General features: G+C 39.5%; 1 protein-coding gene across 4 annotated transcripts in view; it reads left to right on the top strand.

The window, feature by feature from the left end:
• The window catches only part of zeb1b (zinc finger E-box binding homeobox 1b), a 57,938-nt gene extending 44,539 nt beyond the window's left edge, over positions 1-13,399 (top strand). For all 4 annotated transcript variants that reach the window (XM_082151220.1, XM_082151219.1, XM_082151217.1 and 1 more), the window contains exons 3-8: positions 3,853-4,008; positions 5,363-5,565; positions 5,952-6,063; positions 6,492-8,185; positions 8,542-8,722; positions 10,565-13,399. In XM_082151220.1, the coding sequence (XP_082007346.1) occupies positions 3,912-4,008; positions 5,363-5,565; positions 5,952-6,063; positions 6,492-8,185; positions 8,542-8,722; positions 10,565-11,283 (3,006 nt within the window). In that variant the 5' untranslated portion in view covers positions 3,853-3,911 and the 3' untranslated portion in view covers positions 11,284-13,399. The remainder of the gene's footprint in view (positions 1-3,852; positions 4,009-5,362; positions 5,566-5,951; positions 6,064-6,491; positions 8,186-8,541; positions 8,723-10,564) is intronic.
• The last annotated feature ends 374 nt before the right edge of the window (positions 13,400-13,773 follow it).

Here is a 13,773-nt window from a genome sequence, read left to right as displayed (position 1 = left end):
CGCTCACTGTCAGCTCTCATGTTCTCTGAGATGAAAAGGCTCCCCTCGCAGTCATTTATGGGGAAATACTCTGTAAACCAATACATGATTGCTATCGCATGGATAGTGACGCTGCATATCCAATTTTATATGTCATACCGCTATATTATTTAACCACACATTTTTTTGAACAGGCATTAGGAATCAGCCATTTACGTAATGTGGTGTGCATAGGCACCTAGCATAATGGAACAAGGAACATGGTGGATGGGCTTACCTCATTTTTGACTAGGTTTTAAAGTGCCTGAGCATATGGTGATGGAGTAATTGGTCACTGGGGAATGTGCTGTAAGTGCCTTACTCATAATGGAAATCCCACCAGAACTTTAATCAGGAAAAGTGAAGCTGGTGAATTCTGGGAAATGTAGTGCTTGCTGCTCGTCTGCGCTGAAAGGCACACAATAAGAATCAGAATCACACATGAATCTGGTGTCCTGTTCATGTTATATATATATATATATATATATATCACATGGGTCACATGGGTCAAGTTTTTAGATGTATACACCACATGAAAGCTGACTAAATAAGCTTTCCATTGATGTATGGTTTGTTATGATATGATTTTGATATATTGATATGTGATATTTGGCAGAGATACAACTATTTGAAAATCTGGAATCTGAGGGTGCAAAAAAATCGAAACATTTAGAAAATCGCCTTTAAAGTTGTCCATTTATGTTCACGATTGTGCTGCATTCACTCACAAAAATACATGTTTTATATATTTACGGTAGGAAATTTACTAAATATCTTCATGGAACATGATCTTTACTTAAAAGCCTAATGATTTTTGGCATAAAAGAAAAATCAATAATTTTTACCAATACAATGTATTGTTGGCTATAGCCACAAATATACCCGTGCGACTTGTGACTGGTTTTGTGATCCAGGGTCACATATATATATATAAATATACTGTATATATACGTGTATGTGTGTGTGTGTGTGTGTGCCGCCTAATATTTAAGATTCTTTGATGAATAGAAAGTTAAAACAAACAGCATTTATTTGAAATATAAACCTTTTGTAACATTATAAAACAAAAAATTACTGTCACTTTTTTATCAATTCAATGCATCCTTATGAATAATTTCTTTAAAACAAAATCTTAATGTCCTCAAACTTTTGTAATATCTCTATATACATTATTATCAGTATTATTATAAATTATGTATCAGCATTATTATTAGTATCAGTATTATCATTATTTTGTAATATATAATATTCATTATTACAATTCTGAGTCATTTTGATCTCTTTGCCCTTATAATTAATCAATGTAGCCTACAATTCATAACCTCCACCTATTTACTTCTGATGGACATTCCAGGTTAGAGTGTATTATGTGCATCAGTTTAGGAGTGTTGTCTGTTCAAACCAGTATCTGATACAGGCTTCATTAAAAGGGTCATGTGAACAACCTCACAGAAAAATCAGATTTGAGCAGAAAATCAGATTTGGTTCACATTCAGCTGCGGTGAGAACCAACCGTAACTGTTTAGTGGGTTTTATGGATATTGGAACTATGTTCACAGTACCTCACAAGATTTTATGCACATTTTCCTTTAGTTTCTCAAGTTGACCGTCCCAAGTTAAAGTAAATCTATGAACTGGGTGAGCTTTGACACTCATGTGACTAGTGCATCATTCTCAAATCAAACCAAGCCCATCACAGAGCACTCATGCACTTTATCTGACCTTCACCCTTAATGTGTTTTACAAGGTCAGGATGTCAATATATAATCATAAGTGCATGTATTGTCGTGTGTTAGCTACTTCACTGAGCTTAGACTACAGCACATATCTTTTTTTTCTGTTTTAGTTTTAGCTTGTTGTACAATCACAAGATAATCTCTGTCTGCCTTTGTCAACAGTTTATCATTGTATGGCCTGAGGGGATATTGTCCCTCACAAGATGTCACAGGACTTTTATTAATGTGGTGTAATAAAGTGTTGCACCTAGATTGTGAACGTTTCTTGGAAATGGCGTAATGTGAAAGATCTGAGTGTAGAATGAGGAAGGACACTCGTCCAGCCTCACTAACATTCATGTCTATCTCTGGCCCACTTATAATGTGAGATTGTCACAGCTACAGTAGTGTTGTGATGTCATGACAACAGCATGCTGTAATGGCTGGCAAAGCTTGGAGCAAGAGCTCTTGTAATCATCTGTTTTTTTACTAGCAGAACATCTCACACCCAGATTTCAACACGATTTAAACCTCTCAGGAACGTTTGGGAGGGACCTACTGAAACATTTGCCATTGAAATCACTTGAGATCATGATAGAGTTTATCTTTTTCAGTGTGTTCATGGTTTTTCTGTCTGCAAATGTCAAGAGCATAGTTTAAATGAATATGCAAATGAATCTATAATATTTGCGTAGTGTTCTGTTACTCCTCTATTCTAGTGCCTACTTACATGATGATGGGCAGTGTTACTCAGCAAAATTACTGACAAATATGTTAGTTAGGGTGTGATTTTATCAACGATAACAAAGATGAGACGAAAATAACAAAAATATTATGAAAAAACAATAACACGGCAAGATATTAACAATTTAAAATGTTTTTAGATTTATTTATAGATTTACAAATTTTGGATACATGCAATAAATGAATAAATGTTTCTACTTCTGTAGATTAACGTTAACTAAAATCATGCCATTTCAGTCAGAGTAAAATGAAATAAAATGAATAATTAATTATATTTATAATTAAATATATATATATATATATATATATATATGTATATATTATTATTATATTATTAAAATAATAAACATTTAAATGTTAACAATTAAAAATAAATTATTAAATGAACTGATAATAATAATAAATATTGTCAATTTAATATGCATTTATAATGAATAAATAACTGTAAAAAATAAAAAAATAAAAAATAATAATGACAGGATATGTCTTCTTTGTATAGAACCAAGGACGTCCTTCTATACCGTGGTGAGAAAATCCTACTTGTCAGACAAATAAACAGTGTCTGTGTGAATCAGCGTCCCTTATGGAGACATCACTGCTGACAAGGGTAGAGTGCACCACAGAAAGAGCTGCTGAAAAACAGAGTGAGAACAAGCAAAAGAACACTGACATAAACAAAAAAAAAAGCCTTCTTCATTTAGTTTTTCTCCCTCACATATTGCAGGATCTCTTAAATCGTTCCGACACACAAATGCACAAATGTCCTCAGGTGTTTCCGAATGTTGTTTTGACTCGCTAGCAAATGCCATTAGTTGTAATTGCTGACATTGCGGACTCATTTTCAGTATACGCATGAGAGAGCGCATAGCTAAGGCACAGAACAGTGTGCCGCCCGGGGGCTCAGTTTCTCCCGAAGCCTTCGCTTGTTCATTTGCAATCGTTAGTTGAACCAATCTTTCGTTTGTGAGCAAAAGAGAATGAGAGTACATTTCTCAAATTAAAGAAGCTCATTTAATGGGGACGTTGAGCTCAGATTGTGCATTAAGCCCGAAATTGAATTAGCTGTACCAGAGTCATTACTTTTTCATTTGCTTTTAATAGGTAAATGTGCATTCGAGGACTAATATGTGTTTTTGTGGGAGTACATACCCACGTACATGAAGCTATGTATCTAAAGCTCATATCCACTCAAACTCCACTAAGTATTTAGCTAATGTACTGTTTAATAGTGAGTCACCACTAAGTATTTTGGCTGTTGCTCTGATTCAAATTATTCATCCTTCATATTTTTATCGTGCGCTGGGCCATATCATACAAGTGTTTACTCTGTCCACAGACACAGCAGTGAGTAAGTGTGTATTTGCATGTGTTGCAGTGAAAGAGGAGTGCGTGTCAGACGAGGATGAGAGGAGCAGAGATGCTTTGGTTGAGGAGATGCTCCAGCAAGGAGACACGGCCGTCATCTACCCCGAGGCTCCAGACGACGAACCGCGTCAGGGCACACCAGAAACCAGTGGACATGATGAAAATGGTAGACATACACGCATCACGCACATTGTAAATATCACTCATGATGAACACAAATACAGATGCAGGAGCAAGTGTGTGAAATTCAAGTAATATGAACTTAGATTTGTCATTGATTTGTGAGATTTTTTTTTTAAAGCATGTGTGACAACAGAGATTGCTTCTTGTGAATAGCAAATTCAAAATCTCTTTTTACTTATGTTTAATCAATCTATTTTTGTTGATCTATTGTTGTTCCATCAAATTGTATAACCAATTTATGCAGGAGCCTGTTAAACCTGAGGGTTCACATACTTTTTCCTTAAACTGTATTGTACATGTCTTTCAAATGTCATACATGGAGACAGACACAATAGCAACACTTCTCATTGACCATAGACCACTAATGAGTCTGAAATGATTTTTGTTACACCTGCAACACCTGTGCAAATCTCCCATACCTGAGCTACTTTCTCACGTCCCTGTTGCTGTGTTTGTGTGTGAGAGAACGTTTCACCTGACCGGAGTGAGAAGTTTAATTGGTTACCTGTTAACAGGTAATATGTTACCTGTGTGAGAGCTAGACAGGAACCCGTCCAGGTGTTTTCTGCTCATTTTTCCATTTGACATTTGATCATTTTGACCAAGATATGTTAATGATGGTTAAAACTATAAAAATCTTTCCTTAAATTTAGACATTTGGTTTGAGAAATATAAAGACATTGGTGTATCCGAATTTGAATGCAGCACAATGGCATTGCAATTAAACATATTAATGTCTTATAAGTATAAATTATACTATATTAGTTTAATTTACCAGAGTGCCCTGCACTCAAGTGACAAAGATTTGGCATCCGTGGCTTTATTATTTTGTTAAAATGTAACAGGCTTCACCAGCATATTGTTTCTTTTTTTTATGGAATCCATTGTTCATGCATGTAATTATTTATAATTATTTTCTTTTCATTTTGGCTGCTGTTCTTTATCTCTTCATGCTGGAGATATTTCAGAATGGGAAGTGTCACACATTAAAGATCTTCTCTAACTCTCATATGCTCATTCATCAGTGCATTGATCCATGTCTATACACACACACTGCACAGATAAATGATCTATGCCAGAAATCCATGCATTTGGATTCCTTTCTATTACATCAGTTTACTTGCTCACCTCTTCAGACATATTTGAACAACGTGGTATGCAAATTTCCAGACATTTGCAGCTACTGATAGATATTTTCCCCCATGTTTCAAATGTATAATTTTGAAGAAACAAAAAGAAGAAAAAGATAAAAGAGGGAGGCATAGAAAATTATGATAAATAGACACATAAACTTTACTCATTTGTAATATGTTCTCTTTTCTCTCTCTTACTTTCAGGCACGCCAGACTCATTTTCTCAGCTTCTCACCTGTCCGTACTGCTCTCGTGGCTACAAGCGTTACACCTCACTGAAGGAGCACATTAAATACAGACACGAGAAGAGCGAGGACAACTTCAGCTGCTCTCTCTGTAGCTACACCTTTGCCTACCGAACACAGCTGGACAGACACATGACCGCACACAAAGCTGGCCGAGAACAGGTATTCTGTCCTTAATCTTCAATGTTTGTGAGCAGTGTTATTTAATGGCATATTTTGGTTAACTGTGTTAAATCTAAAGTGTTCAAAGTGGTTTCCGGGGGTTTTCAATTGTAGACTATTGTGTATTGTTGTGAAAGCCAAAGATTGAAATCCAGAAAGAAAATGGTTGGATTTAACACATGGGTAACTCACAAGGCTAATATCACTCATGCAAGACCTATAGAAAAGTACTAAAAGCTGTAAAATGTAATAATTAATGTTGTCATTAAGCAATTCAAGCATATATTTCATATAAAGGCATGCTTTTCATGAGATTTTGCACTTACAGATAAATGACAGCAGCATTGTTCACCCAAGTATAACGCATTCTCTCTTACATTCTTTAGCGGCATGTTACTCAGTCAGGTGGAGGAGGGAATCGAAAGTTTAAATGCACTGAATGTGGCAAAGCCTTCAAGTACAAACACCACCTGAAAGAACACCTGCGCATCCACAGTGGTGAGGGCTGCCTAAAATCTGCTAGAGTAATTTGTGTGTGTGTTTGCAAGCATGCATATGTGTGTGCAATCATTCACTTCTTTGTACAAATTTGTAGGGCAATTCAGCATTCAAGTACTTCAAAGAACTTTCAGTACTTTCTGTCAAAGAGAGTTTGTCCTTTAAACATTGCGCACTGTTTTTATAGCCTTTACTGTTTGAACAAAAAAAGCTTTTTCTGAGTTGTAATGGTTTCTTTTTAGGACCACCATTGAGGTGACTTTTTTTTATTGTACTTGAATAAAGTACTTGATTTCCCCTCCATTCTTTCGATCATCACAAATCTGAAACATACAATGGTGTCCTCAGAAGTAAAAGCAATAGAGTTGAAGACCTTGTTATATGTGAAGTGTCACTTGTTTCATTTCTTTATTATGTGTGTTTTGTAGGAGAAAAGCCTTATGAATGCTCCAACTGCAAGAAGCGTTTCTCTCATTCCGGCTCCTACAGTTCCCACATCAGCAGTAAGAAGTGCATCGGCCTCATCTCAGTAAACGGGCGGCCACGACCTTCTCCCGCCACCGGGGCTGCCAAGACTCCGCAGTGCTCTTCCCCATCCCTGCCAACCTCTTCCCCTACAGCACGTGTCCAAGTCAGAGACAAACCGGACAACAGCAAACCCCTTCAGGAGCAGCTTCCCTTGACGCAGATCAAATCTGAGCCGCTGGACTATGAGTACAAGCCAGTGGTGGTGGCCCCATCTGCTAGAGGCGTAAATGGCATGTTCCAGGGTGGGGCGGCAGCCCCTCTCCAGGGTGCCGTACAGGCTGTTGTACTCCCAACAGTGGGTCTGGTATCCCCAATCAGCATCAACCTGGGGGACTTACAGAATGTGCTGAAGGTGGCAGTGGATGGCAACGTCATCAGGCAAGTGCTGGAAAGCACGCAAGCTAAAGGGCAGCAAGCAGGGACAGGAATCGTTGGAGCAGGAGGGTTGGGAATTGCCCAAGCATCCCAGCAAGTCATCCAGGCCATTAGTCTTCCCATCTTGGATCAGGATGGCAATACTAAGATCATCATCAACTACAGTCTAGACCCGTCACAGGCCCAAGCACTCCTTCAAAGTCCGAAGAAGGAACCTTTGGGGTTGAACACGGAGGTCTGCAAGGCTCAGAAGCTGCCAGAGGACCTGACTGTGAAGACAAATAGGGACAAAACCACCATCACTGTGGATGAAAAGAGTATGTTACACAATGACACAACACTTAAGCACTGTGGTAAAGATGGACATAGGGTAAACGGGAAAAATCTTGACGGGAAGATGGACTTGGAGGAAGGACTGTGTCCTGGTCAGCCTCCTCTGAAGAACCTTCTCTCCTTGCTTAAGGCTTACTTTGCCTTAAACAATGAGCCCACCAAGGAGGAGCTGGCAAAGATATCCGAGTCTGTCAGTCTTCCAGCAGAGGTGGTAAAGAAGTGGTTTGAGAAGATGCAGCTGGGACAGATCTCCATAGACCCCTCCTCACCCCTGGCTGAAGACGAGCAGACCACCCCTGGGGATTTGGATGGGACTAGAGGTGGATCACCCAGAACAGAGCTGGATGATCAAATGAACTCAGAGGAGCAAGGGGAGAGGGAATGCAGTAGTCCAGTTGAGGGCATAGCAGCTGGGGTGAATGGGATCGAGAGTGTCCCTACATCCCCTTCACCACTAAACCTATCGGCTGATGGTCCTGTCCCAGTCAGGACTCTTGAGGAAGGCGAAGGACCTCTCGATCTGTCGCTACCAAAATCCGCTGCTACAGCTCCTGTGGCTAGCGGTCACGTTAACACTGTTTACTCGGCTCAAGAGGAGCCACTGAATTTGACTTGCACAAAGAAGGAACTGTTTAGCAATGCAAGCACCAATGCTGCCATATTTGCCAGCCAATCAAGTGCCAATCCCATAAACATTGTGACCACTCAACTGCCCACCCTAGTGGCTATCACTGACCAGGGACAAGCACAATGTCTACGTGCACTTGCCACCACTAAACAGACCATCTTGATCCCGCAGCTGACTTACAGTTACACCACTACATCCTCCAGCCCAGCAGGGGCCGACACACCACAGAAGAACGTTATACACGTCAATGGCATTAAGGTGAGGACCCCACATTCACTGCATGTTAGCTTAAGGGTCCACAACGGTAGCTCTAAACCAGGGATGGGGAACGTCGGTCCTGGAGGGCCGCTGTCCTGCAGAGTTTAGTTCCAACCAAAAACAAACACACCTGAACAAGCTAATCAATGTCTTCAGGATCACTAAGGCTACAGGCAGGTGAGTTTTTTGTTTTCAGGGTTGGAGCTGAACTCTGCAGGATAGCGGGCCCTTCAAGACTGACGCTCCCCATCTCTGCTCTAAACTAACATTCGAGTGTATATACATATATGTGCCCACAAATGTATCCTTGGTTATATTATCTCAAATACAATGATCTGATTTTTCTCTTGATGTAGGAGGAGAAACAGGAGATGGGGTCAGAGGTCACCTCAACATTGGAAGAACAGACAGACTCAGACTCAGGTCCGACGAGGAAGAAGATGAAAAGGACAGAGAGTGGGCTGTACGCCTGTGACCTCTGTGACAAAATCTTCCAGAAGAGCAGCTCATTGCTCCGCCATAAATACGAACACACAGGTAGGATTCTCAAACACCTATATCACCAAGGAGAAAAGTAGACATTAAGAAAGCAGTTAGGCCTGTTTTTAGATGTTCCTTCATACACAAATGGTTGGGCATTCATAGAAATATGATTTGAAGTGATATTGAAGGGGAAATTATTACAGAATACGTTGTATTGCAGTAATTTTACCTATTACACTGGGAGCAGAGCTGAATTTTAAGTTCCAACCACTGTTAAATTACACGTGCTGGAGGGTGCGGTGACTTATTTTCCCTCATCCTCTGGCCAAATACATTACCTTCTCACACCGAACCCAGGCTGTTACATCAGTTCTCTGTTTGTAATTTACACTCCTCCTCCCTCTTTTGCTCTAAAAACATGAGAAGTTAGCAAAGCCAAGAGCAGGTCACCTCTCACTGTTAAGATACCTGGCCAAAAAGCGAGCAGCACTCATCCAAATGACATCACAGCGCCTTGAACCACAAGTTATGCTGTCTTTTTTCTCTGAAGCCACAGTTTATAAACTTCCAGGCCTTGGTGGAACTGGCCTGTCTTGTGCACCACAGCTTGTTTTGATTCATTGTTTGGTCTTATTGTCCATGGCTACATAACAACATGTAATGCAATTCTTAATGCCTTAAAGATCCAGGGTTGAAGGCTGGGTGTGGGTGGATTTTCTAGTGCTACATGTGGAGATTACAATATTTTTTTCCCCGGCTGGGACCATAAGTTGAACTGTGTGACAGTGGTTTTTAAAGCATGCATATAATTGATGAAAATGAGTCAATTTAATATGTTGTACTGTTGCATAACAGTGTCAATCAGCTAAAAAACAATTATTATAAATTTCCAGTGTACATGAAATGATTTTTAACACCTTAAAGGTGCGTTTACATTTGCCCAATGCTACACTTACACAGAAATCACTTTGAAACGAGCAGTGTTCCATTGGTCATCACAGTGCATTCGCCAACTTGAACATGCAAAATATGCATTAGGAACTTTTTCGCCCTATTCATGGATTTCATCAGGTCCCTTTCCACAGGTGTATTAATCAAGCACAATGCAGTCTGCATTCATAATCTAGGTGCTTGATTTTATACACCTGTGGAAAGGGACCTGATGAATCCATAGACTGTAAAAAATATGGACAAAGCGTCTGTGACGTCACCCATAGACTTCTGAAGAACGGTTTTGAGGCCGTTTATGGGGGGTATGGGCGGCGCCATATTTCAATACAAATGTTCAGAAAGGATAACTTACAGGTATGATGTGTTGTGTCAGATCATGGCCGAGACGTCAAATTTCAGGAATTCCACTTGGCGCAGCCTATGCTCGTTGTCAGCTGTCAATCAAGCTGTCAATCGCGCCCTTATTTGTCGTATCTAAATACGATCTAAACTAACGAGTTAGAAAGAAAAAAAAAAATCACCCCCCTCACAGTTGTCAGGCACTCGGAACCTATCGAAAAATACAATAAAAGTCCATGGGACCAACCTGTAAAAACATGAATTTATGCTGTGAAAACTGACATTTTAACATGGGGGTGTATGGACATTTGCTCCCTTTTGGGACCTTCCCCTAGCGGATTTTCGAAGTATTGCAGTTTTTCGCACTTCCGGGTAGGCTTCATTTTTCAGATTAGAATGTTGCCGCTTGGATTTCTCCTACAAAATTTGCAAATGTGATTGTACCTTAAGACATAGATTAACAGAATATGGAATGGACAGTACTTCCATCCCTTACAAGTCTATAATAATCTCAGAAATTATTGTATTTCACCATGTATATTCTGGTAACAGGATAAGTACTCCAAGATGAATACTAATAGAGTGCAACTTCTTCATCTCCTGCAGGAAAGAGGCCTCATGAATGTGGGATCTGCAGCAAGGCCTTCAAACACAAACACCACCTAATAGAGCACATGCGCCTGCACTCCGGAGAAAAGCCGTACCAGTGTGACAAGTGCGGCAAACGCTTCTCCCACTCCGGCTCCTACTCGCAACACATGAACCACAGATACTCCTACTGTAAGAAAGAGGCTCAAGGTCAAGGGTTAGGCCAAGGAGTCGAGGAAGAGGACAACCCCGGCGAGGAGCAGCCTCCGACGGGAAGCGCGGCGGCCTCACCCCCTTCCCACCTGGACTCGGACGAGCGGGGGAGTAGTACCAGAGAGGATGAGAGTGAGGAGGAGGATGAGATAGGCTCTGGGAGCTTAGTGGATGAGGATGAGATTCAGGTGGTCAAGATTGGAGAAGAGGGAGACGAAGACGACCAGGGAGCAGATGAGGACCAGGAAGGGGAGGGAGAGAGGATGGAGGAGGCGGAACAAGAAGAAGGTGAGAGCGAGGAAAATGACGGACAGATGCTGAAAGTTGTAGTGATGCAGGATGAATGTGAAGAGGAAGAAAACGGGGAAGAGGAGCGAACGGCGGAGGAAGCCATGGACACAGGAGCCCCTGAACACATGAAGGACACGACAGAAAGAGACGAGGAAAGAGAGAACCTGGCGGACAATGAGAAAAACAGTGAAAATGAAGAAAACACAGCCGCTACGAATGGAAGCGTGAAATGAAGAGAACTGTTTTTAAGACCCTTATTCTTTATGAAGTTGTTTTACAAAATTACTAATTTGAAGGAACAAAAAAGACGTTTTCACTTTGCAGATGTTTCTCTCTCTTCCTGAGAACTGACTGTGTTAAGACGAGAATGAGGCGAGGAAGAGAGCGTGACTGCTCTTACGCTGCATTTAAACCCACTACTGTGTATAAACCCCCAGGTGTGCCTGATAAATACGAAATAGTTACTTTTTCCACATAAAGACGATTTTCAGTGTTTGAGTATGGTTTGTATAAATGCAAAGTTTAACGAAAAAACGAACAAAAACAAAAAAGAAAATGATGCATATACGGACTGAAAGCTATACACGTTTTGGCTAATAATGTTTTATTACTAAAACGCCTTGGGTCAATTTCTTTTATCAGTATTACTAATTTTTGTCACTCTCGGTTTACCCTGAAAAGCTGTACAGTTGGGAGAGAGAGATTTCTATACGTTTTTATTGCCAATGAACAAAACTCAGTATTTTCTTGCATTTGAAGGAAAAAGTATCCTGTGCACTACCATATTCCCAGTTTACCTATGGAACACCTATGTGGGCCTTGTGTTGTTTAATGTCTACCTTCCAGTATTAGCGCCCCAGACATTATTCCCTAAGCCACGCTAGTGCTCGCTAGCACATCATTTGTCTGTCGTCTCATTTCAAGAAGGACACTGAGCCTTAAATGTAAAAAAAAGATTGATGTGGTTATGGTGGGAGGGCTTTAATGAATTCCAAAAAAAAAGCCAAGACATCAAAGATAAACCTTAGTAATCCCGGACAGCTGGTTTTAGACGTAGTCTTCATCATGTTTCAGGTGATCGCCATAAGTCCCTTCCCCACCCATCATCCACCCTTATGCAAAAACATGCATGTTGGAAGTGCCATTGAACAGTGCTGTGCCCGTTGCTGTGACGCCTCCACTAAGCAGCACACTCGCGTGGGGCTCATGCTGTCTTCGTTTTTAGTAGCAAAATTTTGGACCCCTGCACCTAAACCACTAGTCCTGACTAAAGGACAAGACTGCCTCTTTTTTTCTTTTTTTTGATCAATCCAGTGTAAAGACTACATTGCATCAAGAATTCAGGAAAGACGATCGATGAGCAAAAAGGAGTAAAAAAAAAAAGAATCTCTTTTTTCAGCCTTGAAGTATTTTCCCCGTTTGGTGCACTTGTTTCTCTTGTTATCTTTAGCAGCACGACACTTTTTCTTCAGGTAACAAATGTAGGCAGATATGATCAATGAAGAATTCACTTTTAGTGTTTTTCGTTTTTTTTTTTTTTTTGTCAGCCTTTTTACCTGTCAGTATTAATTTTTTGTCTTGTTTGTATTGAAGTTCTTTTGTTGTTTGTTTCAGTGAACATTGTGTAATTTTTTTTGTTTGTTTGTTTTGTTTTCAGTTAAGGCAGTATTACCCCTCCCAACCCTCACCAGTATAACTTTACATTTTTAGTTTTAGAGACCTTTTATATTTATGTGTCTTATTTTTGTATTTTCTTTATGGTTATTTATTACACAATGTAGTGTACAATACTGTAGTTTGTATTAATACAATAATATATTTTAGTATGAAGAATAATTTCGAAGATAAATGAATACAAAGCTGGGGGAGAAACTCTAGCATTTCAAAGTGTTTTAAAACAGAAAAGTATTATTTTCAAATTTTCAAAATGCATTGTTTGAAGAAGAAAAAGAAAAAGAAAAAAACACCCCTAAAAGTATATCAGAACTGTTACCTTTTACAAGTCACTTTCATGTTACTGTCTCTTACCCCACTATACTTTGAAGCTACTGAACGTCTGAAAACTAATTGTATGCTATACACGCATGAGTCTTTGCTGTTGTATCGAAAGATTGTCCTTCACCATGAAACTGTGCTGCCCTTTTAATGAAGCCAAAACATCATCAATGTGTTGTTTTTTTATTATTATTTTTGGTTGTGCCAATTTGTAACTCTCTTTGTCTACATCAAGGCAACAAAGTCTTTTATATGTCCCCGTTTTAACCTTTTTAGTGGTAGCTTTTTGTTTGATTGTTTTATTTTGTTTTTTAATGACTCCCCATCTCACAATAAAATACTTCAAGAATTCAACATTTACAGCTTTTCTAGAATATTTCCATTACGAGAGATGTAAATCTTCATTAGTTAGAAGAGCTATAGACATTCATTGCAAAAGATGAGGTGATTTTTATGATGGAAATACAGAGACATTCACTGTGAATAAAATCCTCTATAGCACCAACAAAAATCATTGATTGGGATCAGGTTGCCATGCGGGATTTTTGGATGGAGGGCATGAATTATTAATGCAGCAAAACATAAATCTATGATCTGCCTAAAGTCTGAAAATGATGTGATGCATGCTCAACCCTCTACTGTATGGAGAATAGACTCGCTGTGTTTGTGTGTGTCAAACTGCCATAAATAATTTTGTTAAAACAGAAGCCAGAATATTATTGAGCTCT

Source organism: Leuciscus leuciscus (genome assembly GCF_965113295.1).
Source record: "Leuciscus leuciscus genome assembly, chromosome: 21".
Classification (NCBI taxonomy): Eukaryota; Metazoa; Chordata; class Actinopteri; order Cypriniformes; family Leuciscidae; genus Leuciscus; species Leuciscus leuciscus.
This window is presented reverse-complemented; position numbering and strand designations above follow the sequence as displayed.